This window comes from Botryllus schlosseri, chromosome 14 (genome assembly GCF_051294905.1).
Source record: "Botryllus schlosseri isolate E-star chromosome 14, Bs_hap1, whole genome shotgun sequence".
NCBI classification, from domain to species: Eukaryota; Metazoa; Chordata; class Ascidiacea; order Stolidobranchia; family Styelidae; genus Botryllus; species Botryllus schlosseri.
The window spans coordinates 11,976,925-12,000,828 of NC_137249.1; the positions used below are offsets into that span (position 1 = coordinate 11,976,925).

A 23,904-nucleotide genomic window follows, 5' to 3' on the forward strand; every position below is an offset into this window, starting at 1 on the left:
AAGAAGAAAGACTCTCTCACCATAAACTGACCCGAGTGAAGGTAGATGTTGGGGTTTCCAGTGAAAGACAAAACTTTTCTGAGGCTAACCAAAACACGGGTCGTGTTGTAGTCATCCAAGTGATTCAAAAAGTATCTCAAAAGGATGTATGCCTATGAAGTTTTACGACCTTACTTATTGTATAAAGTGTAATGGCTGCAATTTCGAGCAGTTATTTGGGCTTCTGATTCATAATGTTTAGACAGTCTTTTGGCTCTGAAAAGTGTTGAAGCTGACCTAATCTAAAAATAAAACATCCAAATATGCCACCCTATCAGAAAAACATAACTGGAAATTTCGCTTCTCTTTTGATAAATGTTTCTATCGCCTTGATGATCTTTTTCTTAGTCTCTATGCATGAAGAAAGAGGGCTACACCTATATAGCAAGGTGGTCGATAGTGCGGTGGGTCGAAGTGATCTATTGTTTGGTTTTAAAATCTTTCTGCAGACAATTTCTAGAATCACAAAGTGATTTATTGCTGTAGTCTGAAAATCTTGCCACAGGCCGCATCCAAAATATCTGGAATTTATATCTCCGCAGGTGAAAATTGGCGATTCTATTTGTTCAATTACATCGGTTACAGAGAACGAAATTGTGTGCTTGTCAGGACCTGTCACCAAAGTACACCTTGTCACCAATGTCCGAAGTAACGCTGGTATGTGCTTGCTGCGATGTTAGCGGTTTTTAATCGTTTTGCATTTAATCTTGATTGCTGTTATCTTAGTTATTATTGTGAGATTGAAGCTAAGCAGGATAGTGTCAAAAAGATGAGTTTCAGACTTTTAATAGTGCAGTCTTAGTGCTGATAAATATATTTTTGCGATTGATTTATTCATGAATTAATCCACCTAAGTATCTATTTTGTTACGCATCTCATCGCAGATGCAGGCTTTGAATGGAACCCTCTCGTGCTCCATGTGGAGACGGGCGATACTGTGATTTGGGAGTGGGAATTTCCTGGCGCAGAAGGAGGCTGGGAATTGGGGGCTCGCGTCTACACTATTGAGCATCCAAACAGCGATGTCTTTGACGGCAAGGGTTTTGAATCAAGCTCGGAGAAATCTGCTACAGGTGATTTACGTTGCGAGGGATTAGAAGACGTGCCAAAACTGCCGGACATGATTATGATTGATCTGATGCATTGACTGATCAATTACAGCTCAATTTTTGCACACAAAAGAGTATATCACATTATCTGGTTGTATTGCACCCGGTGCCTGGGGTGATCAAAGATTCTTCTACGATTTGTAAATTTATCTTAGTCAACTATTATATCGAATGCCCATGATTTAATTATTATTTTAATTATCTCTAGTTTTATTCAAATATTTAAACAATTTGATGTATCCACTCTTTTATTCGTTGGGCATCAAGAGCCCTAGTCTGCATTTGATATATTATCGCTATACTCTTCTTGCCTACATATTGATCGATGTATCCATCTGAATAATATTCAATTTGAGGTTGCCGAGTTGCGCTGGGGAACCATTGGTATCAGGAAGATTAGAGAGTTTGGCGATACAGTTGTTCAGTCATTTCAGCTTATTCATATGTTCTAGGGAGATACAGTTACTCTTTCAACAACGAAGGAACATTCTATGTGTCCAGTGGTAGAGTGGACCATGAAACATGGGGAAGTATTGTGATGAAACAGTCTATCGTCGTACGGTCCGCTCCGGCCAAGGCCGATACGTTCAGGGTTACAGTGGCAGGATATGATGCTGAATATGTAGTCGGTGGGTGCATACCTACTGTATTTGCGATCTGTCACATTGGGCTAAATAAGAAGTGAAGGTTTGATTTCATTTGGCGGAAATGGAGCTCGCTAATGCAAGATTGAACCTGATTTTTGTTAATGTATTGACTGATCGAATAAATCATATTCTTTTCCGTATGCATCTTAAAATTACCCCTATTCTTGTTACTTGTCATTGATGGGATATAATGACAAAATCTGACTTGAAGTATGACAGAAAAGTAGTGCCAACCGATGAATTACTTGTTGTTCCATGACATATAAATTGTTGGTCATACTGTCACCAACTTGTTTCATAACTAGAAACACTACATCCAATGCTTTGCTCACATTATCATTAGTTCTTGAAATTTGAAATCTCAATGATAACGATTTTCTGTTCGATAAACACCACTGTCATCGCTCACAGGCGGTAATACGAGGAGAATTAAGCGGGACGCGTGTAAGCCGGTTTCTATCCAACCAAGCTGCTCTAGCGCATCGGTCTCATCTACGAACCTTACGTTTGTCACTGACGACTGTTATTCGCCGACGATATCGAATTTGTCAATCAATAAAGGATACAAAGATAGCGAGCTTACTATCACAGGTAGGTTTTCTGTCTCGATCGGCATTAAGAAAGCACTGGTAGTATAGTGACACATGATCTTATGGTATCATTCGTAATATGTGTGACGTTTCATTTTATATGTTTGACTGAAAAGAATACTTCAATGCGGTTCAATATTATTAGCCGGCAATTTTTACAACATGCAGGCGGTAGTATAGCTATTTTCAGCACAAGCCACATCAGCATGGCAGATACGGAAAGAAGGCCCTTACTCTAGTATAGTGTTTGATGCAGGGTTGTAATGACTCAAGTCGAGATATTTTGGTGACTTGACTTGACTCCAGTCTTTTTTTCAAATGCGTAGAATGACTCGACTCAATTCAATTTTTGTATTGACTCGACTGTACTTGAGTCATTGTGCACGACTCATTCTATATCACTCGAGCAGAGTTGAAAAGAGTGAGTTGAACCCGATTTAACTGAAACTGAACTATGAACATAATGACTTTGACTCGGACTCAAGTCAAAACACTATGACTCAGACTCGACCCTCTACTAGCCGACTTGGACCTGACTTGGTGGTGAATTGAAAATGACTTGACTTGACTCGAGTCAAAATTATAAAAGTGAGATTGCCTTGACTCGGAACCTCACGACCTGGTTACAACCCTGGCTTGATGATTGGCCTGTGATTTTACGAAGTCAAAAATCAGGCTTACATTTGACATACACCACAAATTGAACGTATCGAATTCCAGGAGAGGGATTCGCCGCTGATAACTGCGCAAACAAAGTCATAATTGGCGATGGGCTTGTTCGCGAGTACGAATGTACTGTAACTGCATCGTCCGCGAATGAGATCAAATGCTTGATCGCTCCATCGGAAGACACCCCGTTGTACACGGCTTTCTACGTAAGTTGCATTGATTCTGTCGCCGGACCAGAGGTAGTCAAAGTATGTTTCTACTCGAGTAGAAGTTGAAGTAGCGATTACCAAGTAAGTATTCTGCCTGAAAATATCAAAATTGGGATGTAGTAGCATTCTAAAATCACAAGAAGGCAAAACCTACCGTAATTTTCCGAATATAGTGCGCCCCCATGTATAATACGCACCCTTAAAATGACGTGCATATTCTGGGAAAAAGCCTGTACCCATGTATAGTACGCACCCTGCATTCGCAGTACGTGAGTGCATGAATAGTTGCGGTTTAGTATTCGATGTTGTTCTGTTTTGCGATGTCACTGTCGAACAATCATGACATAATGATCGCTAATCATAATACAATTGACGGCATTGTCTCTAAGTGAGAGTAGATAGTAGCCAAACCCTGTGAGGGCGGCGACGCGATAGCTCAGGCTAGCGACACACGACATCTTGCGCACGTGGCCTATTACAATTACAGATGCGATTGCTCAGGCCAACGGTTACGTCGGGCGCACCAGTCCTGTTGGAGATGCGACTGATTACGCAAGCGATTATATCTTGCGCACATGGCCTCTTTGTATGCGATTGTTAAGGCCTGTCGTTGACGCGATGAATCAACAAGGATTGCCGCGCACGCTTGTAGCAATCAGCGACCTAATTTCGCTCGCGTACAAACGGCAAACCAACTCAGCAAGAGATCGCGTGCTTTGCAGACGACACTCGTTAATTAGAAACACGCTTTTGGTTAATTGGCAACACACTTCTCTATTTGGCAGCGCGTTACACTCTATAATACTAATTACGGGTGCCCAATGGCTAGAGGTGATGCGCGATTTAAACAAACATGAAGAAAGGTGTGATTTCAAGTTTTTGATCGAGGGATTATTTTTCAAGGCTTGCTGTAGCCATGTATAATACGCACCCCCTATTTTAGGGCAAAAAATCGGTAAAATTTTGCGCATTATACATGGAAAATTACGGTACTTGTACACTCCGAAAAAAATCACCTCTGAATAACACTCCAAAAATTTGAATGTGGAGAGTTGCCTACAAATTTACTGACCACTTTGCCCTGAAATGTGCGGCTATAATGTCCTACGGTATTTGATTTCTCAACATCTATTCGCGTTTCAGGTGAAAGTGCAAGTGTTAGGTGCAGGATATTCCAGTTCTGCTATAAAAAAAGATTCGGATCGCAGATTTGCGCTTCTACCAAGCGTATCATCAGTTAGTCCTGACAAGGGTTCTTTAGCTGGCGGAACTTTGCTTACAATAACAGGCAAGCCTTGCTATATATCCGTTGCCGCATATTTTTGAGAAACTTGTCAGTTACGTGGCCGTCGTAGGTTCAGGATTTCTATCGGATTCTTCAGTCGCTGTCAGTCAACTTATCTGCGATGTCGCTAAAGTTACATTTTTTGAAATACTGTGCACCACTAGACCGTCTGCTTCCCAAGATACTGTGAACGTGACGGTTTCTGTCGGGTGAGACATCAATAATGTATTCTTCGTGTGGTAAAGTATGTGTTTCTCTATTATTAGTGTTTGCATTTTGGTATAAGGCTAAAATAAGGACAGATATTATAAATTTGAACAATGCAGTTTGATAATTTTATAGTTGCATCGGAATTGGCCTCTCATGGACCTCAGTTTAATATCCCCTTGATTTATATGAATGCTGCAATTCCTGAAAACACGATATTGAGCGTTACCCTAGCTTAAGAGTAAATGTATGATCGTTCTAGGAGTTTCAATGTAGAGTGCGTCGACAGTTGCGAGTTCGCGTACGATGCCGCTTCAACTCCACAAATTTCAAGTATCACACCGTCACAATTATCTACGGAACACAGCAACATCACGTTGACAGGCTCGGGCCTATCTGGCGGTACGGTGGCTACTATAGGTGAGATTTACGCGTGTTCGGTGCCTTGCGTTCTCAAATTTATTAGCTATTTCATCAGGCACTTCAAATTGTACTGTCATTGAGTCTCAGTCTACTTCTGTAACCTGCTTGATTGGTGATCTTGCCGCTGGTACACACGACGTTGCTGTTTACGTTCACGGCAAGGGAAATGCTGATATTGATCCTGCCGTTAGATCCCTGTATATGTAAGTATGCTATGTATGCACATTAGAGTTGTTCACAGATAACTTTTTTTTCCGGATTCCAGGGATTCACTGATTAAAGTAACTCCAGTATCACCGTGCCTGAATCTTTTCGAAGATTCTACCTATTTGCAGTGCATTCGTTTTGCAATTCTGATTAACTGCTAAATTTCACCAATCGCGTTGTAGCTTGGAGATTTGGGAGAAAATATGAAATCTTTGTCAAGCCATCCGTAAGATACTGTTTTGTTTATCCATGCAGCTCTCCTGTGATCGAAGCGATGACGCCTGCTAAAGGTAGCACGGAGGGCGGTACTGTGATCGAGTTTGTCGGAAATGGTTTTGAATGCGATGGCATCCAAGTGAAAATCGGGGAGAAGGACTGCACGATATTGCGGGATACCTTGACCAACTTTGTGGTAAGCGTCTTATCCAACACGGAGAGAAATGTATTTCATAATCCGGCATATCTTAGATGAAATGTGTCACTGCTGCGCAATCGATCGGATACTATTCAGTTTCGGTACGGTGTGGTAACGGAGAAAAATTCGCTGCTCCATCACAATTCCATCACCATGATGCAGTGACGCCAAAGATTTATGGAATCACGCCTAGCGAAGGTTGGACTCGATTGAAATTTATATTTAGAGCGAATGGCTCGAGTGGTGTGATGTTATTTTAGGAAAAGCAGGATCCCATGTCACAATAACCGGAGAATTATTCAATGTTAGCAGCATGGTGGTCTTTATCGGTAATTCGGAATGTTCCTTCGAAAATGGCAGCGACAGTCAGGTGAGCTGTGTGATCAATCTTTTTTTTACACTGTTGATGTCATATAACAAAAATATTTTGTCAGAAATATTGTTCTTTGTTCACAATTGGTTTTCATTGTTGCTTTCATTCTCAATTGTTCAACTGCTGCTTATAATTCTAACCACATTTATAGCCATGCTACTTCTGTTCTTATTCTTGTATTGTTGGAAAATGGGCGCCCGACACTAATTTGCCGTAGGTATGCGGGTTCGATGACGTCATAATACAGCAGAATAATAAATGGGCTGTGTAAAATCCTGATAATTGGTATTAGAGCAACTCTCAAGTTTTTAATATCACCGATTACCTAGTCGCTTGTATAAGATGAAAAAATTACAATAGGCCAATTATCAGAGAGCCAGAGAAAAAATGTATACCCCCCATTCATATTCTACTGCCAGAAGTAGTTTTGGCCTATCCTGGTTAGCAACCCTTTCTTTGGTAGGCCTACTGTACTTCAGTAACATTAGTGGCTGTTTCGAAATCCAGTACTGCCAATCGATCGTTTCATCACATCTGGCGAAGAGATTTTTGTGTCGGTTTTGGCAAATAATTGAACACACTGCAAATTAGGCTTGGGAGTTACCCAAATTTTAATGCCACTCTGATCACTATAGATCACGATTTGGAAGTATAGAATCTGCGCCCTGATTCAGTGCGTAATTCAATATTCTTAGTTCCAATAATGAGTCAGGGAACATTTTGGTACAACTCTTGCCATGATTTGCCTCCAACCCTTTTTGAATTAATGCCTAGATCGTTTGTGCACTGTCTGAGCATGCTGGTGGTGAATATCTCGTTTCTGCCTTAGTGAGGCCCTATGGCAAAGCACTATCTGACGTCAGATTCAATTATTCTTACGCGATCTCTGAAATCAATCCGATCGAAGGTGAGAATCGTTTTTTGCAGTTATTTTCATACGGTGTGCATCGCATTTTTGAATATATTCTGGTATTATGGAATTGTTCATTTTTGTGTAACAATGATGCAATCGTGGAAAGAGTCATAATCATTCTTCAGGATTGTGTCAAATAATGTAGACTGCAGTATTCTGTTGTTGCTGTTCTTTTTTTTTGTATGGAATTCACAAATTCCATCAACAAATTTTGTAATTGTATCGCAGGTAGCTTTGCCGGTGGAAATTTGCTGACTGTGGACGGAACGGGCTTCACTAATATGTCGATAGTGCGTGTGTGCGGAAGCGTATGCCAGCATGGTGCTGGTTTTGAACTGACACGTTCAAGCTACAGTCAGATCGTATGCGTCGTACCTCGTAAGAAATTTGTTTGTGTGCTATAACCTGTCTGTCATCAGAAGCTGATGTACGCAATATCGCTAGGTATAAGATTCGTGACAGAGAAAATAATTTTAAAATGCCGCTAGACTTGATGGGATATCGGAGGCGGTGAAAGTAGTGATTGTTGGTGCTCAAGTAGAAGTAGGAGTGCCATAAATTTCTAGTGGTTTCAAAAAGTAGTATTGGTCGGGACGTTGTATACTTTTAGTAGCCTATGCAAGGTGACTTCTTTCAAAATTGTGGGGTGCATCTGTGCAAAGGTATACTCAGTTACCGTGATATTTCTCCCAATTGCTATGACAAGTGTGCTCGTAAGCGTGGTGGAATCATGTCCCTCTACTTTAAAAGATCAAAAGTCCAAAAAGTAAGTAGCTTTTCTTTCCTAAAAATTTAAAAATAGAAGTAGAAGTAGTCAAAATCATAACCACTTGAGCATGTACTGCAAGTAAGCATAACCTACTTGAGTATGCCCGCATATGGAGGATACATATCTTGAGACAGTCATAAATTCACAGTTCATTATCTTGCTTATTTTGTTTAGGTATGTCCGACGACATCACGGCAGATAAAACATGCAATGTCACGGTTACTTTCGATGGCAAATCTGTGGTTGCCAGAGAGGCTTACACATTTGTGATCGGAAACACTCCGATCGTCATGGGGATTTCACCTGAGCGGGGTGGTACACAAGGAGGCACCACAGTCACGATGACAGGAATTTTGTTCGACGCTGACGTAAAACATGTATGTCTGATAGGGTGTCATGTTGTTAAGTGCTTCGTGTTGATGCTCTGAGTATTTAGGTGAACGTTGAAATTGGAGGAGTAGCCTGCGATGTCATTGCTTCGAGTGTGACTGAAATCAGATGCACCACCAATGCCGCTGGGCGCAGTCTGAAAGCGGACGTTTCGGTGACGATTGCAGGAAAAGGCCAAGCTATCTCTGACGTGCAGTTTTATTATATCGGTAAATAGTTATATAGGTTGGATGCGTTTTGATTTTGTCTTAACCAGGGCTGTCCGAGTTCTGTTAAATTTTCTCTTGATAAAGCTGCAGTCACAGAAATTTTGTGACACTCTTTGGAGCCGAAGTCTGGGAAACACTTACTGGCTGGAGTTGGAGTTTATACAGACTCCTTTAGATAACGTATCCTGGAAGAATGACTTTGCCCCGTTGCAAATAATCTAGAACCCTGTAGTTTGAACTAAAATTTGAGGCCAAACGGTAATTCAGGCTGTTATGGAAGGCTGTATTCACTGACTTTTTTCAAGTTAAGCCAATTCTGTGAGGACCACAAGGGATCAAATATTATTGACGTGATCGAACTTTCAATCATTTTTTTATGTTCTTAAAATTTAGCTACAGATTGTTTCAATGTTCGGGTACGACATTATAGTATCATTCCTAATTTTCTGTATGTCTCACAGACGTGTGGTCTTCGAATTACACATGGGGAGGCGGCCCCACACCAGGGGCGGGTGAATTTGTGGTGGTCCCGGCGTCGCAGACATTGCTCCTCGACGTGGACACTGCCGTTTTGAAAATGCTGCTGATCCAAGGGGGGACCGTCATATTCGATGATAAGGATATCCATCTTCAAACCGAGAATATTTTGATTACAGACGGCGGAGTGCTTCAGGTATGCCTGATTAATTTAAGCAATTGTGTTTAAAACATGTTCGTTATCATGGCTTTCTTTTTCAATTGATCACAGATATTTCAGGCGTCAGAGCAGTGATCAATTGCAATGACAGTAAATACTAACTATATTCAAAACTGAATCTGATTTGATGTAATTTTTCTGAATATCTCGGCAAAACACACGGGTCCTTAACTATTTATTCCGAGAAGGAATTGCATATCTGTCCAAAAAATGGTGAATACCATTTTGGAGTACCATATTCACACACTGCACCTCACTTATATAACACAGGTCTGAATTTTCCCCAAAATTTCATCGTGGTTGACATTTGCAAAACTCGGTAATCTCATATACAGTTTATTAATATTTTAAAATAGAGATAAAAAAGCCGAATATTTTCTGCTGACATTTGTCAGAGGTAATCATCAGCAACTTGTAGAGAATTGGAAAGAACGTTGTCTACAATCGTATCACCGAATCTAATATACTTTACAGATGGATCGGAACAAAAAACATGATATAATTTAACTTGTCCCATTTAAGAAGCATCCCTTTCCCATACGGGACATTAACATGGTCTAACGGACGTGTTTCGTGTTTGAAAAGTAACCAATTACAAATTATATGCAGACATGTAGTTTCTATTAACCTCAAAACTACCGCCCAATATTGTTTACTGATGGTATTGCGTTACTGCTAAACTTTTCGATAGATCGGCACTGCGGACACTCCGTTTGAGCACAGCGCTGTCATAACTCTACACGGACATCTGAGATCTCGCGAGCTTCCGATCTACGGCACGAAAACGATCGGTGTGCGAAACGGAACTTTGGATTTACACGGCAAGTGAGGGGCGGAAAAATTTCTGTTTTGTATAGTATTATACTTTACCGTGTTTTCCCAAGACCCGTACCTGTCACTTGGACACATTTGGATCAAACTGCGAAGGCTGGAGAGAATGTTATACATTTGAGGCTGGCCGTTTCGTGGAGTGTGAAGGACACAATAGTCATCGCGACTACAGGTAAAATTTGGTTGTACAATCAATGAGAGAAACTGGATTTGAATGTAACTGGGTTCAAGTATGATTACCTTGGAGTGATACCAAATGCAATGATAACATTTTTTTTAATAAGTTTGCTACCGATAGGCTCACGGCACAGCCAGGATCAGACTGAAAAACATGTCATCAAGGCAATTTCCAATGACGGACGACAGATAACTCTGGAAAAGCCATTGGAACACACGCACATATCCGTAAGCGAGAAAATCGCAGGTGCGCGCTCACGTTTTTGATTCGTCTCCGAGGACACGTCTCCGTAACCAGCCTGCCTTCTCAGATATTCAGTTGGAGACGCATGGCGAAGTTGGACTTTTAACCAGAAACATTGTGATACAAGGATCTGCCGATATGGAATGGAGTAAAGATAAGATACCGGCTTGTCCTGAGGGATTTGATACCGGCGAGTTCAAGCAGCAGACTTGTTTTCAAGTGAGTCAACTTTCATTTATACATTGTGTACCTTCTGAAAGAATTGCAGTTCATTTACTGGCACTGAACACTTGAGTAGGTTGTCTGAGTTTGAACTCTTCCTTCAGTACTTGCCTAGTTACTTGTTTGTTGCTACGTTTTCATCGTTTTAATGAATCCATTGTCAGCAGCTCTGATTGCGGTAGGTGGCAAATGCGCTGTATCGCGTGTTTGTTTTATATTTGTAACCAGGGGCGTAGCCAGCTGAGAATAAAGGGGGGTGTTTCGTCAACAAAGGATGTTCTGAATTATACCCGATTTATCGGGCTAATTGTATGCATAAATGCTTCTACTACAAGTATCAGATAATCTCGCTCGTGTTAACAACGCTATACGCATATACATAGCCGATTAGCCGTTATATTAAAATATAACGGCAATGCCGTACGCTACGATGGATAGCAGCCCAAGTACGTCTCTTCGTAGGCGCGCCTCTAATTACTGAGAGCGAGTTACGACATCTACAACACGCGCTCGCAGATCATATTTCAATCAACGCAGCAGCGGGAGATCTTATAATTTCGCATTCAGATAAGTAGCGGCCTCGACGTAATATGGTACCATAACCAGATTCTCGAATGTTAATATATGCAGTCGGAATCGTGGTATATATCGTGATAACTTGTGCCATGATTCAGTTCGATGTAACGCCCGCCCGACGTTCCGATCTTTTTTAATTCGGCCCGTAACTCATCCACATAACCCAGCTGTATTACCGTATTACGATATAGCACCACAACTGATAAGCTGAGATAACAGCAGAAACAGATATAACGTGCCCTTAATTACCAAAAGTGAGCAGTGCGATGACTGTGATCAATTTACAATACAGTCAGAGATATTGCCATTTCGCGTAGTGATATTGCCATTTCGCGCTCACATAAGAACGTGACCTCGAGTCGGGTATCGTAACAGATTTCCCAAATGGTAATGTCGAGTGCGGAATCTCTTAGTTATTGACGTAATTGACGATGAATTAGCTCGGTTGTTGGAGTACCACTGGCCGTCTTGCTAATCGTTACTCGGCTTCTAACACATCTCCTGATTGTCATGGTTTAATATTCGCGCTAATACACCTTCGCCTTTGCTATGAATTGTTCACAGATCGTTTCTGCGGATCTGGATTAATTCAAATTATGCACCATGAGTTTTGATTCAACTTAATATCGTTCGCTAAATTGATGTAGCATTTTTGCTATGTAGGGATGGTAAAGAGTAAAGACCAATGTGTGCGAAAGTGCGATGCAATCGTTAATGTCAGTAGCCCGTCTCAGGTCCAGGCTTAGGCTTAGGCTCAGGCTCGTAATCGAAAAAGCATTCGCAAAAGTAACAAATGCGGATTATCCAGGACTATATCGTCTCGTTATTACCACATTACATCGAATATTTATGGAACTGTAATGCATAGCTGATCGCTGAGCGACCTAATTTTTCGCGCCTCCGATGCGTCTATGATTGTTCTTATTTTCGGCTAAATGTGTGAAAGCAGAACAAGAGATAACATAGCACTAAAAGGCGGGCAGTCGTTACTCACACAACCGAGTTGTATGAAATTCATTCATGTTCCAAACAGATTCCGCATTGGGCATTTGATCAAAACATGGCAAGATATCAAGCCGAGTCGCCAATTTATTTGTAACGCGAAATAGCGCGATGTTCCGCTGCGTTGTAACATGATACCTAAAGTACTCTCGTTATCACAGACGAGAGAAGAATCGGAGAAAAAAGGGGTATATCGGCATTAATAGTTCAGTGAAAACACTCGCCGTGCAACAATTACGAATGCGCGATTATGCCAAGAAATATTACCTCTAGATTTGGGATTCACGAAGGGAGGGTATTTTCGTTTTGAAAGGGGGGTGTTTGGACACCCGAAACACCCCCCCTGGCTACGCCCCTGTTTGTAACATTGGTCCTTCTATTTACTACTCGTTCTTATCACAGGGCCGATTTGGGGAGGAAGAGGGCTCCGATCAGTTTGGGGGTCAGATCATGGTCCACCATAGATCTCTGGGTCTGGACATTGCCCGTGCAAGACTTGAATATGTGGAGATGAGAAATATGGGTCAGGCGTTCCGTCTCGGAAGATACCCGATTCACTTTCATCTGCTGGGCGATGTTAACTTCAATAGTTACCTGCGAGGATGTGCTATCCACAAAAGTTTCAACAGGTATCGTGAAAACACATTGAAGTTTTACACGCTGTAAGAACATGGTGTGCGAAAACAGAGAGAACATATTTGAGACCTGCGAAATGGGTTTATAATTTTGCTTGACCTCACACGTTTGAGCTAAACTCAATTGGACTATTTGACGGGCCAAATTAACGTTGAAATCGGCAAAAAAATGCATATATCGACTTTTTACAATTGAATGTATATTGCAGGGGTCACCAACCTTTTTGCAACCGAGGGCTACTTTTGCGTAATGATTGAAGCGGCGGGCTACTATTTACTCCCGCCTTTTACCCGTACCACACTGAATTTCCGCTTTGATATTCATAGCACTGGGCAGGACTGGACATCATGTTATCTGTTTCTATAGCAGTCAGTGGGAAGCCTGGCATTGTATGATATCAACTAGTGCGCTGTACTCTGGTATTTAACTTCACACTGCAATTCTGAGTGAGTGTTCCAGATGCGCAATAATTAAGCGTGTTTTGTGTTTGTTTTTGATGAAGTTCATGTCCGAAAAGGCTGATTCACAAAGATAAGTTGAACCATAGACGCTTGCAACCTTCATAGCTGCCGCGCGTACACCACTGTACTTTTCCGTATCAACACTGCACCAAACGTTTGCTGCATAGTGAGGTGGGGGTCATTTTGCAGTGTTACAATTTCAATCTCCTACTGTTCAGCATCCAGAAATGACGAGATTTCATGATACCGGCAGCAGCAACAATTACAGAAAGTTAGAAACATGGTATAATAAACTGCGTTGAGTGTAACAGAAACAAGCTGTGCCAAATGATGCAATACGTAATGGGTATACAGATATTGAAAATCTGCTAGTACTTCACGGCTATCTGACTCCGAATAGTAATATTGTTTACTACTTTGGCATTGTCCTGGTCGTCGAGCTATCGTAACGGAACCCCCCACCATTTCAAGAAGACCGTGGACGGCATTCCGTCATGTCACCTGTATAGGCAATGCGCCGTATCTTGAATTTCTGGTGATTCTATCACATACATCTATATATTACTAATTGTAATTGAATATATTTTCAAGTGTTTATATATGCAAGTTACGTGTTAGTGTGTTTCAAACAAGAATAGCTGAATCAATCAATCTATATATTTAAAAGCTCACTAGTAATAATCTGACGAATATTGGTAAATGCTGCTATTCCACCTATTTTAAGAATGGGCTCGCGGGCTACTCATCTAGTCCTCGCGGGCTACCTGGTGCCCGCGGGCACCGGGTTGGTGACCCCTGGTATATTGTATATTCATATTGAAATGTACCCGAATATTTTCGAAGGTTCTCTTACTTGAGATTTCATTCCATGCTGGTGACGTCATGTTTTGTGATACAATTGCTTATGTGCAATGTTTTTTCCAATTCTCTACTAGCTGCTGGCGATATCCCCTGACGATTGTCAGCCGATAATATTCAGGATCATTTCAATACGAATATACCATTGAATTGTATATTGAAGTTCAGTACCTACAAGAAGCTCTTTAAATATAGACTTTAACAAAATTTACTCGATATCCTGAAATCAGTCATCCGAAACTAAATGGCATTGCTGAGTCTCGTAATCACTGTTACCAATGGAGGGCTTGTGACCAATAGAAAGCCCATATGTGATCGCGGTTTTACGGCATTATTTTGTTGTACGACTACACTACGGTTTCCGATGTAATCTTGCGTTTTTTACACTGTCGAATGGAAATAATGATGGAAATATCATAAAAGCAACTGGGCCTCCCAAGGCCGCACTCCACTTGACAGAGTATGCCGCAAAAGAGTCATTAATAAACTTGATGCCAAACCCTACCATGCAGAGCTATTACTATCCACAACACCCACCATCTTCTGATCGAAAACAACGTCGTATACGACATCATGGGCGGAGCCGTGTTCATCGAAGACGGCATCGAGCATGGTAACGTGATCCAAAGCAATCTGGTGATTCTTTGCAAACAAAGCACCTCGCTGCAAAACGATGACATCACGCCCGCCGCGTTCTGGGTCACCAATCCCAACAATACGATCAGGCTGAACGCAGCCGTCGGTGAGTAGTTTGAACAATTACCGTTTACCATTTTTCTTGGTCAAATTCTTGAAGGAATTAAGCCATTGGTGGTCAAAGTAGTTATCGTTGGTATTCAAGTAGAAGTAGAAGCAACTCAGTAATTTTTATCCAATTACAAGAGGTTGCGATTTTAAATCATACGGAATTGAAAGAGGTCAAAAAACCTCTTAACCTGTGACCTGACACGGCCGTGGGTGTATATCCCTTGTTGAGATTTCAAAATAATTATTTTTCAGGCGGAACTCACTTTGGGTTCTGGTATCGTATTCATGAAACGCCTGACGGCCCGTCGGCAGACCCGAACATCTGTCAGCAGCACCACCCCCTTGGAATGTTCGAAGACAACACAGCTCACAGCCAAGGCTGGTTTGGTCTATGGGTGTTTAAGGCGAGAAAATTTTTGGTTTTGGTTTCTTGGTTGAAAAACTTGGTCTTTTGACAATGATGAGTTCAGTTCATTACCAGAACAGTAAAATTTTGTGACACAATGAAAAGTTAGGAAGGAGCAGTATTCCAACCATGTACTGAACATGTTGTACATTGTACAAATGTATGTAATACTGTATGAAAAGTAGCGCACAATGACAGAAAGGCAGTGCTTTGTGCTGTTAGACGAGATTGATGATCCTACACCTGCACTTTCAAACGCAGAGATATGTATTTGTTATTGAGCAGTTTCTGTTTAATTGAAATCAAAGCTGATAAGTGTTTCTGATGCATTGCAGCAATACACTCCGCGTGGCGATGGATCCTGCGGCGCACTGGAGCCATCGATAGCACGTTTTGTCTCGATGGTGGCTTGGAATTGTGAAAAGGGCGCCGAACTTGTGAACGTGGGAGCCGTGCAGGTAATCATACTATCGAACGTCTTTTTGTGTGGAGCTCGCGTTATTTTGTTGGCAGTTCTGGAGTTTTATCGTGGCGCATAACGATAAGGCCGGCATCGAAACGAAGATGGTTGTTGACAAGAAAGCGAGATGGGGTCACGCCGGCACTTACAATTCCACCATTATCGGCTACACGAAAGGGCTGGGTGAAGGTGATGAAGGGTGATGGTTAGCTGTTGTGTTGGGAGTTAAATTTGGTTTTGTTTAACGACATGCAGTTGTTGGTTAAGCAGTGCAAATATGCAAAATCCACTTAAGTATTCCATTGAAGTATCCTACTTGGTTACTAACCACCTCTGTAATCAACTGATGTATTTTCTCAAAAATGTGATGCGGCTGAATACAACCACGCCAGATTCGGATTTAGCACACCCAACTTAGATATAAAAGTGTCAAAAACAATCTGGTGCACTGTTTTCGAGTATCACTGCGAATTTGCTTCAAACGAATAAAAATCTGTTTCTGTCTAGGTGCGACTAGCCGGGGAATGATCTTGCCATTCTCGGAAGGCTACGAAGTAGTCAATACCAATTTTGTGAACTTCAATCGTTCTGAGACCGCCGCTTTGGGGGTGACGACCTACGACGGCCTTTGTCTTGTGCTCTGCGGGGGTTGGGAGGTTCAATTTAACGGCGTTAAGTTTACGAATTCTCCGAACAAGGCCGCTTTCAGGTCGGTGCGAGTCTGTGTTCATTCCGTCACGATTTTTTCCGGAGTTTAAAATGATTAGACATGCTCGTCTTGACGTAGTGGGCTGCACTTTTGCTTTTGTCATGTCAATTGTAATCGTGTGTTTGATTTTGAGGTGACTTTAAAAAATGGATTTGGAAGCCATAAATTTATAGGCAACTCTGCACATTCAAATTTGTGGAATTTCAAGTTGTGTTTCCGGTTGCAAAATAAGGTTTTGTCACCTTTGTGCTAGTACAAACAGTGGTTCTGTTAGTTTTTATCCGTTCAAGACAACAAGGTATCAGGTAAGATACGAGACACAATGCAATGTAATGAACAGATTCGAAGATGTCAAAACAACCAAGTATGACCTCTCAATCTAACCTGTACCTTGATCTAATGTCCGATGTATACTTTGCTCCGTTCGATTGCCCGCATTTACACCTAGGATAAAATACCCTTGCCTTGAAAAGAAGTCGACGATATGCTTTATGGTTGGTAATTCTTCTTCGACAATACAAACCACTATACAGAGAGCAGTATGTTATCTTATTCAGTATAACCCTTTTCGGCAATTTAGGCAATTTATCTAGCAGCAAAGCCACTCTTTTCATTATATCGCAATCTTGTGGTGTTTTGAATGGATAAAAATATCATTGCATGCATGATTGGCTGACTAACGGTATTGGTATTTGAACTATAAGCCCATTGGTGTTGGTTTCACAAATAGGTAAATCCAGCCTTGTCCAGCCTGCCACGCTAATATGAAAACTTCAATCTTGTTCCGTCATTCTCAAAACCTTTGTGTTTTACTCATACCAATCACTTTAATCGACTAGGAGATATTTTATGGCATGCAATTACACATTTCAGATGGGAACACGAAGTCTCTTTGAGGGATGTAGACGGCTCGTTGACTGGAACAGCAGGATCGATTGTCACGCCGTATAATCCTAGTCTGCCATCGTCCTGCGTCGAGATCGCTGGATTTGATGTTGAATCATTCAAAGGCAGTGCTATCGTTGCTTTATAAACTGTGATTTCCATGTTATGGGTTGTAAAAGCCATCATTAGCGCTGCTCAAGTAGAATGAGAAATATTGCCATAAATTTATATTCAATTACGAGTAGAGATTTTCAGAGCACGCAAAATTACTCCTGGTAGAAGTAGAATATGACTGCTCAGAAATATACTAGAGTAAGTAGTTTGAAGAAGTAGATTGAGACGAGGTGTCGTACACCATTTTATTTGTCAATGTTCTGACCATTTTGCAAATTATAAAATGCATCTTCACGCGTAACACCAATTCACTAAGTTTTGAAGTTATAATATCATAGAGGGGTTCTGATTCGCCGAGTTGTCGTGGAAATTTCACTTGTAAAAGTGATACGAACCTATTTATATATTACTGTCTACAAAATAGAAAAAAGATAGGTAATATTTTTGTGACTGATGCAATGGAAGTGAAAGTAGTCAGAAACGTCACAGCTTGAGTAAGATAAAACCCACTTAAGAGATTCGTAAAGTAACTCTGTTACTAACCTTCACTGTATTGTACAGGAATGAAATGTGACGATGTGAAGAAATTCCATCGGGTCTCTTGGAATAATGTGGCCCCTTCATCGCTTCAAGGAAAGCTAGTTTCTTTTACTACTGACACCGGCTCTTCTTATATACCGTTTGGGTCAGTGCCGATTTCGACCTTGTTATTTTCATCTCCATACTGATCTCTGATTTGACGGCCACCGCAGTACAGTAGTTACACCACTGGTCTCACAGGATTTGATTCCCACTGGCTGGCTTCAAATTAGGGCTCAGCAAAATCGATTACCTGACTGATTCTATCCCGAATCGAATATTACTATTCAAGTTGAATATCCGTGTACCACTTAATGTGACGTCATGACAGTGTGAGTAACTTTGAAAGTTCGAGTATGTGCATTTTGTACGACTGCCTGCTAAGCAAGATCACTCCCATATTACAAGACCCTCATCAAAGGATAGTATCTACTTACCTCCACCTATTCCGATATGGCAATCTCAATTTCCTCGTTTGGTTTAAGTCTCGTAGGCCTATGCTAGTAGCCGCCATAATTATTGATATTTTCGGTCACCTGTTATGTTTTGATCCATTTTGTTTAGGATAACACTTGTCTGTTTTTGCTAGGCATCGTCATCAAACCTATATGTAACAGCCTTTTTCTCGCACAGCAATCCATACAATTCCAATATTATGTTTCAATATTTCAATATACGAGATAATAAAGCTATCGAACGTGTTCAGTCAGAAACGCTTGACACACAAGTTTGGATGGATGGGAACGATGGTCGATGGCGGAACGTACAGGTGGACTTTCGAAGATGCGCAACAGCTGACAAACATATCCTACCGAGCGATGTTCTATAATTTCGAGGTGATGTGATGATATGGGATGATATGTGTCTTCGGGATATATCAGTGTCTACTTCCTTATTAATTGCAATGTGACTGGAAATCCACTCTTGATTGATTTTTATAGAAAAGGGCTGGTGCATAAAACCCAACTTGTTGCACTTACCTAACAGTGCACAAAGGCAATAGGGTGCCATCATATTGGCTGGGTTTCCACCATACTGCTCAGCTGCCATTTCTGCTTAGTTATGAGAAATGGTGTGTGCTTGATGTAAGAGACGGTAGGTTATGAATTTGTGTACGAAGATTCGCCCATTCATGTCGTTTGCGAAGTGACTTTTTGACATATGAAATGAAACTTTATTCCATTCCATATTATATTTATAGTATCATTAATCATATAGTATGAAAATTGACAATTGTATGATCTTATCTGAATTTGAGTGTTCAAAATTATAGAGCGTATAAATGACATTTCATTAGCCAAGGATCTTCAATACCCCTGTACAAAAATTTTACACCAGTGTAGATTATTTTTCAAGATGCTTAATTTATTATTGATATTCCTAATTTTACATTTTCTCAATAGTCATTACTGTTTATGCAGCTGCTACCACGATTGATCTAGAAATATTTATTTATGTTTCTTACAAAATCTGAGATGCAGTGCTCTTTGAAATATGTTGTATCTTCATATCGCAATTAATGTAACTGTATAACTGAATAAATCCCTACTGATATTCATTTTATGTTACAATACTTCCGTGAACTGCATTTTTCGTACTGCATCCAATCAATTTTCTGTGTCTTGTGAAATGTGTATTTCATGTTTGGGTTATTTGAGACGATAAATGAATTCTCTCGTAGGAAGAAGACTGTGTGATCGTGTCGCATAATTTGACGCAGAAGCCGGACAAGTTCGAGATTGCCGGAAACGGCGGCGAGGAATACGCTCAAACTAACATGGTTTCGTGCAAACACAACTACCACGGCGATTACTACTTTGACGCTGCCACTTTCAATTTGTATTACATCGGTATGTTCGATGCGGGGGGATTCGAAGTCGTCGATGATTGAAAAGTATATTTCAGTCTCGGGCCGCGATCGTACGTTATCGGCGGAACGTAAGAGGCGTTCATTGGAAGCCGCAACAGTCGGGGCAAAGCATCGCGAGGTCAACTTCAAAGTTTACAGATGCTTCTATGAGGTGGCAAATCTATTTTGTAGTACCACCTCTGATGCGCAATATGTATTTTAGTCATGTAAAAACCTGACGAGCTTCTTGGAGGTGCAGAACTTCTCTATGCAATTGAATAGCATATTCAAATTGAAATGAACCCGAATATTTTCGGCTGGCACTCATCACATGCCAGTGACGTTTTGTGGTACGATTGTTTATATACAGTGTTCTTTTCAATTCTCTACCAGTTGCTGATGGTTACCCCTGACGAGTGTCAGCCTAAAATATTCGACCATGTGAAATCACGGAGGAAATGTTGTGAGTGTGTCTGAATGCGGCGACATAAATTCAAAGTTGAAGATAAAATTTGTTTGTTTCATAATAATAACGGAATTAGTCTAAAATCAGAACCACTGGGGTATGTACTGCAGTTTGTTTTATGAAATATCATTTGTAATATCAGAAATGCATTCCCCCTCCGGATCCAAACACGCAACCCCCAGCCCGCGCACGACCCGCTACCTTTCAATCATGGCATGACTCCGCCCACTGGAAAATCAACGAAGATGGAGAATATGTCGGCGCTGTATGTGGCGATGAATTAACTGCAATACCTCCCGACAGTCAAGACATCAGAATAGAAAAAGGTGGGAATGTTTGTTCGACGCCGTGGAATATGCAGTGTATTGTAATACTGCCTTAAAGGGACATGGATGGTCGTAAAGCAAGATCTCCCTAAAATAAATAAATTGTGGATTGAGGGTGTATTAGAAATTGAATGGAACGACCCGACCCTGACTGTGACCTTGAGCGCTACCCATATCATTATAATGGTGAGACAAATTTCTTTCTTTATAGATTGCCAATTGCAATACAATTCATAAATTTGAATACGGCAATAATGTCGTATGCTTGCATTTCCTCTACTAGGGTGGCCGGTTAATTGTGGGATGGGAAGATTCCGTATTCAAGGGAACGGCAAACCTTGTTCTACGTGGAAACCACAACAGTCCCGATGTTGTTATTAGCGGAGGTGTGGTGCTGGGCTCGAAAGCGATAGGTTTGTATTTAATTTTGGACTTATCGGCTATCGAAATATGGGTGATTAAGCTTGTTTTATGACTCCTTCTGTTATACACTAAAATACATGCAAAGAAGTATAGAATTGTGTCCATTTTGATTGGCTTCGATTTGGAAAGGTTTTATCTGTTACTTGTAATTCAGTGTATAGCCTATGACTCTTATTTACATGTGTTAGTAGCCCAAGGTGGGTGTTTCTTTGAATGATTTCTCCAGGTCTGTTTCTAATCCTTCTTGTCTTTTTGTTTTATTGCAATATTGTGGTGTTTTGGAATGATGACATTATTAATAAACTGAACTATTGATCTCAACCCGGGGAAGAGTGTCCATATTGGCATTCCGTTGACTTAACCATTCATTCGGTGTTTTACTGCTAGAAATTCTTCAGGTGTAGTCGGCGGGTTAGATTTGCATGGAAAAACAAGGACTCCTTTAACGACACATTTGGAAACGCAGCTGTCGGAAGGACAGAGCACGATCACTGTGACGGACAATCTATTAGATTGGCAAGCAGGTACTGGTGCTTTTATAGTCTTCTATGCATACGATACTCTGGTAGCGGAGTTCACATAGCATTCTAATGTGTATCAGGTGATGAAATAACAATCACTACCACCAGCGCTGATCCTTGGGAAACAGAAACATTCAAGATAACTTCTGTCAGCGATCGTGTCATCACATTGAACAATTCTGCTAAATTTGATCACATAGGTAAACTTGACTTGATCTATTAAAATATATAGGTAGAGGTATATTTTCAATATTGAAAAAAATGGAGATTGTCGTATTTTTTCTACTCTATAAGAATCATTTCAACTGATATTTCATTCAGTGTGCACTATGCAGTGTGCATGACTCTTAGCAGCGACTAAGCATAGGCGGGTGTCTGATTTCACAGACTATTTTCAGTTGTTTGGACACCTTCCTATTTTTTCATTTTATTGCAATCTTGTGGTGTATTGATCTGACAAATTATTAATAATATGACGTGAACTGAATATTTGTAAACGGAATTGTAATGCTTAGAACTGAGCCCAAAATCTGTATGTCGTATGACACTGTGTTTCTGTGTAACAGCTGACACCTTTAGTCACAATGTCAGTAAATCTGGTTTGAATTCGTACGATATTCGCGCCGAGGTTAGCGTATTGACAAGAAACGTCAAAGTGATTGGAGAAGATTACAACGGATTATTCAAAGAATCGTTTGGTGCACGAATTCTTGTCTCAGCTGCGGACAACAGGTATGCTTGGGATTGGGCTTATCTGGATTTCAAAATTGCAGCCAACAAACCTGTGTGCTTTCAAGGGGCTACGCGAGAATTTCCAACATCGAATTTTTCCACACCGGTCAAGAAGGATGGATTGATAATTATGACCCGCGATACTCCCTCGCATTTCTTAATTCAGGTTTGTATTATTGGTTATTGAACATTTTCTCATCATTTTCATTGATTATGTGTATCGGGATGTAACAAAAACATATTTTTCAAATTTCACTGGCACAGTGGTTAAATTGTTGGGTTGCCTAAAAAATGCTGCACGCCAAATTTGGTTCAATTCTAACTAGTAGCAGCGGAATAATTTCAATCTGAATTTACAACCATTTTAGAAAATGATAGTATTTTGGTGACAAATTTCATCACCAAAAACAATGTTCCTGTCATGCCTGATGTGTTCTTTTTCAAGCGTTTTAACCTTGAAAAGAGCCTGCGATAAAGTTTGTAGAAAATAATTAATAAAAATAATAGTGACGATGATTAGCTTGAGATTCGTCTATTCCATTGAGATCGTCTCGTCTCGTTCAAACAACGGTGGTATAGTTTACAAATAAAATATTTTACGCACTGGCGACCACGAAAAGGAAATGAACTGACAAGCAGTTACTATACAGGAAAATATATTTCCCATGTATATCTGGATGTATCTTCTGTCTTCTGCATTGCACTTCATGTGGCATTTTAAATTGGTAATGGTAATAAAAACTATACTGATTCAACGTGTGCTTCATTACTCAATTCCAATGATCGTTTTTGACGCTTACCTTTTGTTTCATACCTAACAGGAACTTCGGACGTTATCCGTCCATCCTCGGTGAAACAAAATACCTTCCACAACGGGTTCAATACCGCGATCGGCGTCTTCGGTGCCAGCGATATCACCGTGAGTGAAAACGTCATTCACCACACCGTCGGACCGGGAATTCGTGTCGAGGGAAAAGATATCTTGTATGGGACCGCATGCATTCCTTTTGCGGCTGGATTACTGACTAGTTATGTTATCTTAGAATCGAAAATAACTTGGTGATGCTCACTCGCACTAGAACCGTGTATCAGGATAGAGACGAAAGTGACTTGGTTTCGTGGAAGGCGTCCATTGAGGTTTGTTTAGTCAGCATAGAAGTAAAAATTATACCCGCAGACTTGAATCCTGTCCAACTGATTCCATCTATTCAAAATACTTGTGGGAGATGAATGCATTTGGTACGGTGTGAATGAGGAAGATAAGGCACTGTTTTTGTGTTATTATACCATGTCATAGCTGTTGCTCGCCATGACGGTAATATTGAATGGAATGAATAATATGAATTGATGGAGATGTGTGAAGTATCATTCAAATATGCTGACCACTTATGGTGTGATATTCTTTGCTTAACAGCGTTCTATTTCTTTTAAAACAGACAAACTTGGCAGTCCGTCCTGTGCTGAAGGGTAATGTGGTAGTCGGTTCTGAACGAGCGGGTTACCGTATCGACGGCCATAATTGCGGGTAA

The 23,904-nt window shown here is 40.7% G+C and overlaps 1 protein-coding gene and 1 long non-coding RNA gene across 4 annotated transcripts in view; one reads left to right on the forward strand and one right to left on the reverse strand.

Moving 5' to 3' along the window:
- The window catches only part of LOC145456239 (uncharacterized), a 33,434-nt gene extending 29,048 nt beyond the window's left edge, over positions 1-4,386 (reverse strand). Inside the window, exon 1 of the long non-coding RNA XR_013920540.1 lies at positions 3,631-4,386. This is a non-coding gene — a long non-coding RNA (uncharacterized LOC145456239). The remainder of the gene's footprint in view (positions 1-3,630) is intronic.
- Positions 1-23,904, forward strand: part of LOC145456237 (fibrocystin-L-like) — a 73,395-nt gene that overhangs the window by 37,290 nt on the left and 12,201 nt on the right. For 2 of the 3 annotated variants that reach the window (XM_080334315.1, XM_080334316.1), the window contains 42 exons: positions 582-696; positions 924-1,112; positions 1,601-1,777; positions 2,207-2,386; positions 3,106-3,260; positions 4,407-4,551; positions 4,619-4,757; positions 5,018-5,175; positions 5,234-5,381; positions 5,641-5,797; positions 5,854-5,998; positions 6,061-6,170; positions 6,948-7,080; positions 7,315-7,464; positions 8,030-8,232; positions 8,292-8,454; positions 8,916-9,127; positions 9,843-9,976; positions 10,036-10,154; positions 10,281-10,406; positions 10,471-10,622; positions 12,606-12,832; positions 14,671-14,900; positions 15,158-15,309; positions 15,647-15,769; positions 15,825-15,960; positions 16,279-16,480; positions 17,354-17,490; positions 18,041-18,164; positions 18,765-18,894; positions 19,740-19,908; positions 19,964-20,079; positions 20,516-20,699; positions 20,758-20,885; positions 20,983-21,112; positions 21,521-21,646; positions 21,724-21,843; positions 22,210-22,375; positions 22,441-22,541; positions 23,197-23,359; positions 23,419-23,512; positions 23,812-23,900. In XM_080334315.1, the coding sequence (XP_080190441.1) occupies positions 582-696; positions 924-1,112; positions 1,601-1,777; positions 2,207-2,386; positions 3,106-3,260; positions 4,407-4,551; positions 4,619-4,757; positions 5,018-5,175; positions 5,234-5,381; positions 5,641-5,797; positions 5,854-5,998; positions 6,061-6,170; positions 6,948-7,080; positions 7,315-7,464; positions 8,030-8,232; positions 8,292-8,454; positions 8,916-9,127; positions 9,843-9,976; positions 10,036-10,154; positions 10,281-10,406; positions 10,471-10,622; positions 12,606-12,832; positions 14,671-14,900; positions 15,158-15,309; positions 15,647-15,769; positions 15,825-15,960; positions 16,279-16,480; positions 17,354-17,490; positions 18,041-18,164; positions 18,765-18,894; positions 19,740-19,908; positions 19,964-20,079; positions 20,516-20,699; positions 20,758-20,885; positions 20,983-21,112; positions 21,521-21,646; positions 21,724-21,843; positions 22,210-22,375; positions 22,441-22,541; positions 23,197-23,359; positions 23,419-23,512; positions 23,812-23,900 (6,257 nt within the window). The remainder of the gene's footprint in view (positions 1-581; positions 697-923; positions 1,113-1,600; positions 1,778-2,206; positions 2,387-3,105; positions 3,261-4,406; positions 4,552-4,618; positions 4,758-5,017; positions 5,176-5,233; positions 5,382-5,640; positions 5,798-5,853; positions 5,999-6,060; positions 6,171-6,947; positions 7,081-7,314; positions 7,465-8,029; positions 8,233-8,291; positions 8,455-8,915; positions 9,128-9,842; positions 9,977-10,035; positions 10,155-10,280; positions 10,407-10,470; positions 10,623-12,605; positions 12,833-14,670; positions 14,901-15,157; positions 15,310-15,646; positions 15,770-15,824; positions 15,961-16,278; positions 16,481-17,353; positions 17,491-18,040; positions 18,165-18,764; positions 18,895-19,739; positions 19,909-19,963; positions 20,080-20,515; positions 20,700-20,757; positions 20,886-20,982; positions 21,113-21,520; positions 21,647-21,723; positions 21,844-22,209; positions 22,376-22,440; positions 22,542-23,196; positions 23,360-23,418; positions 23,513-23,811; positions 23,901-23,904) is intronic. The other variant, XM_080334317.1, reaches the window with a different exon arrangement.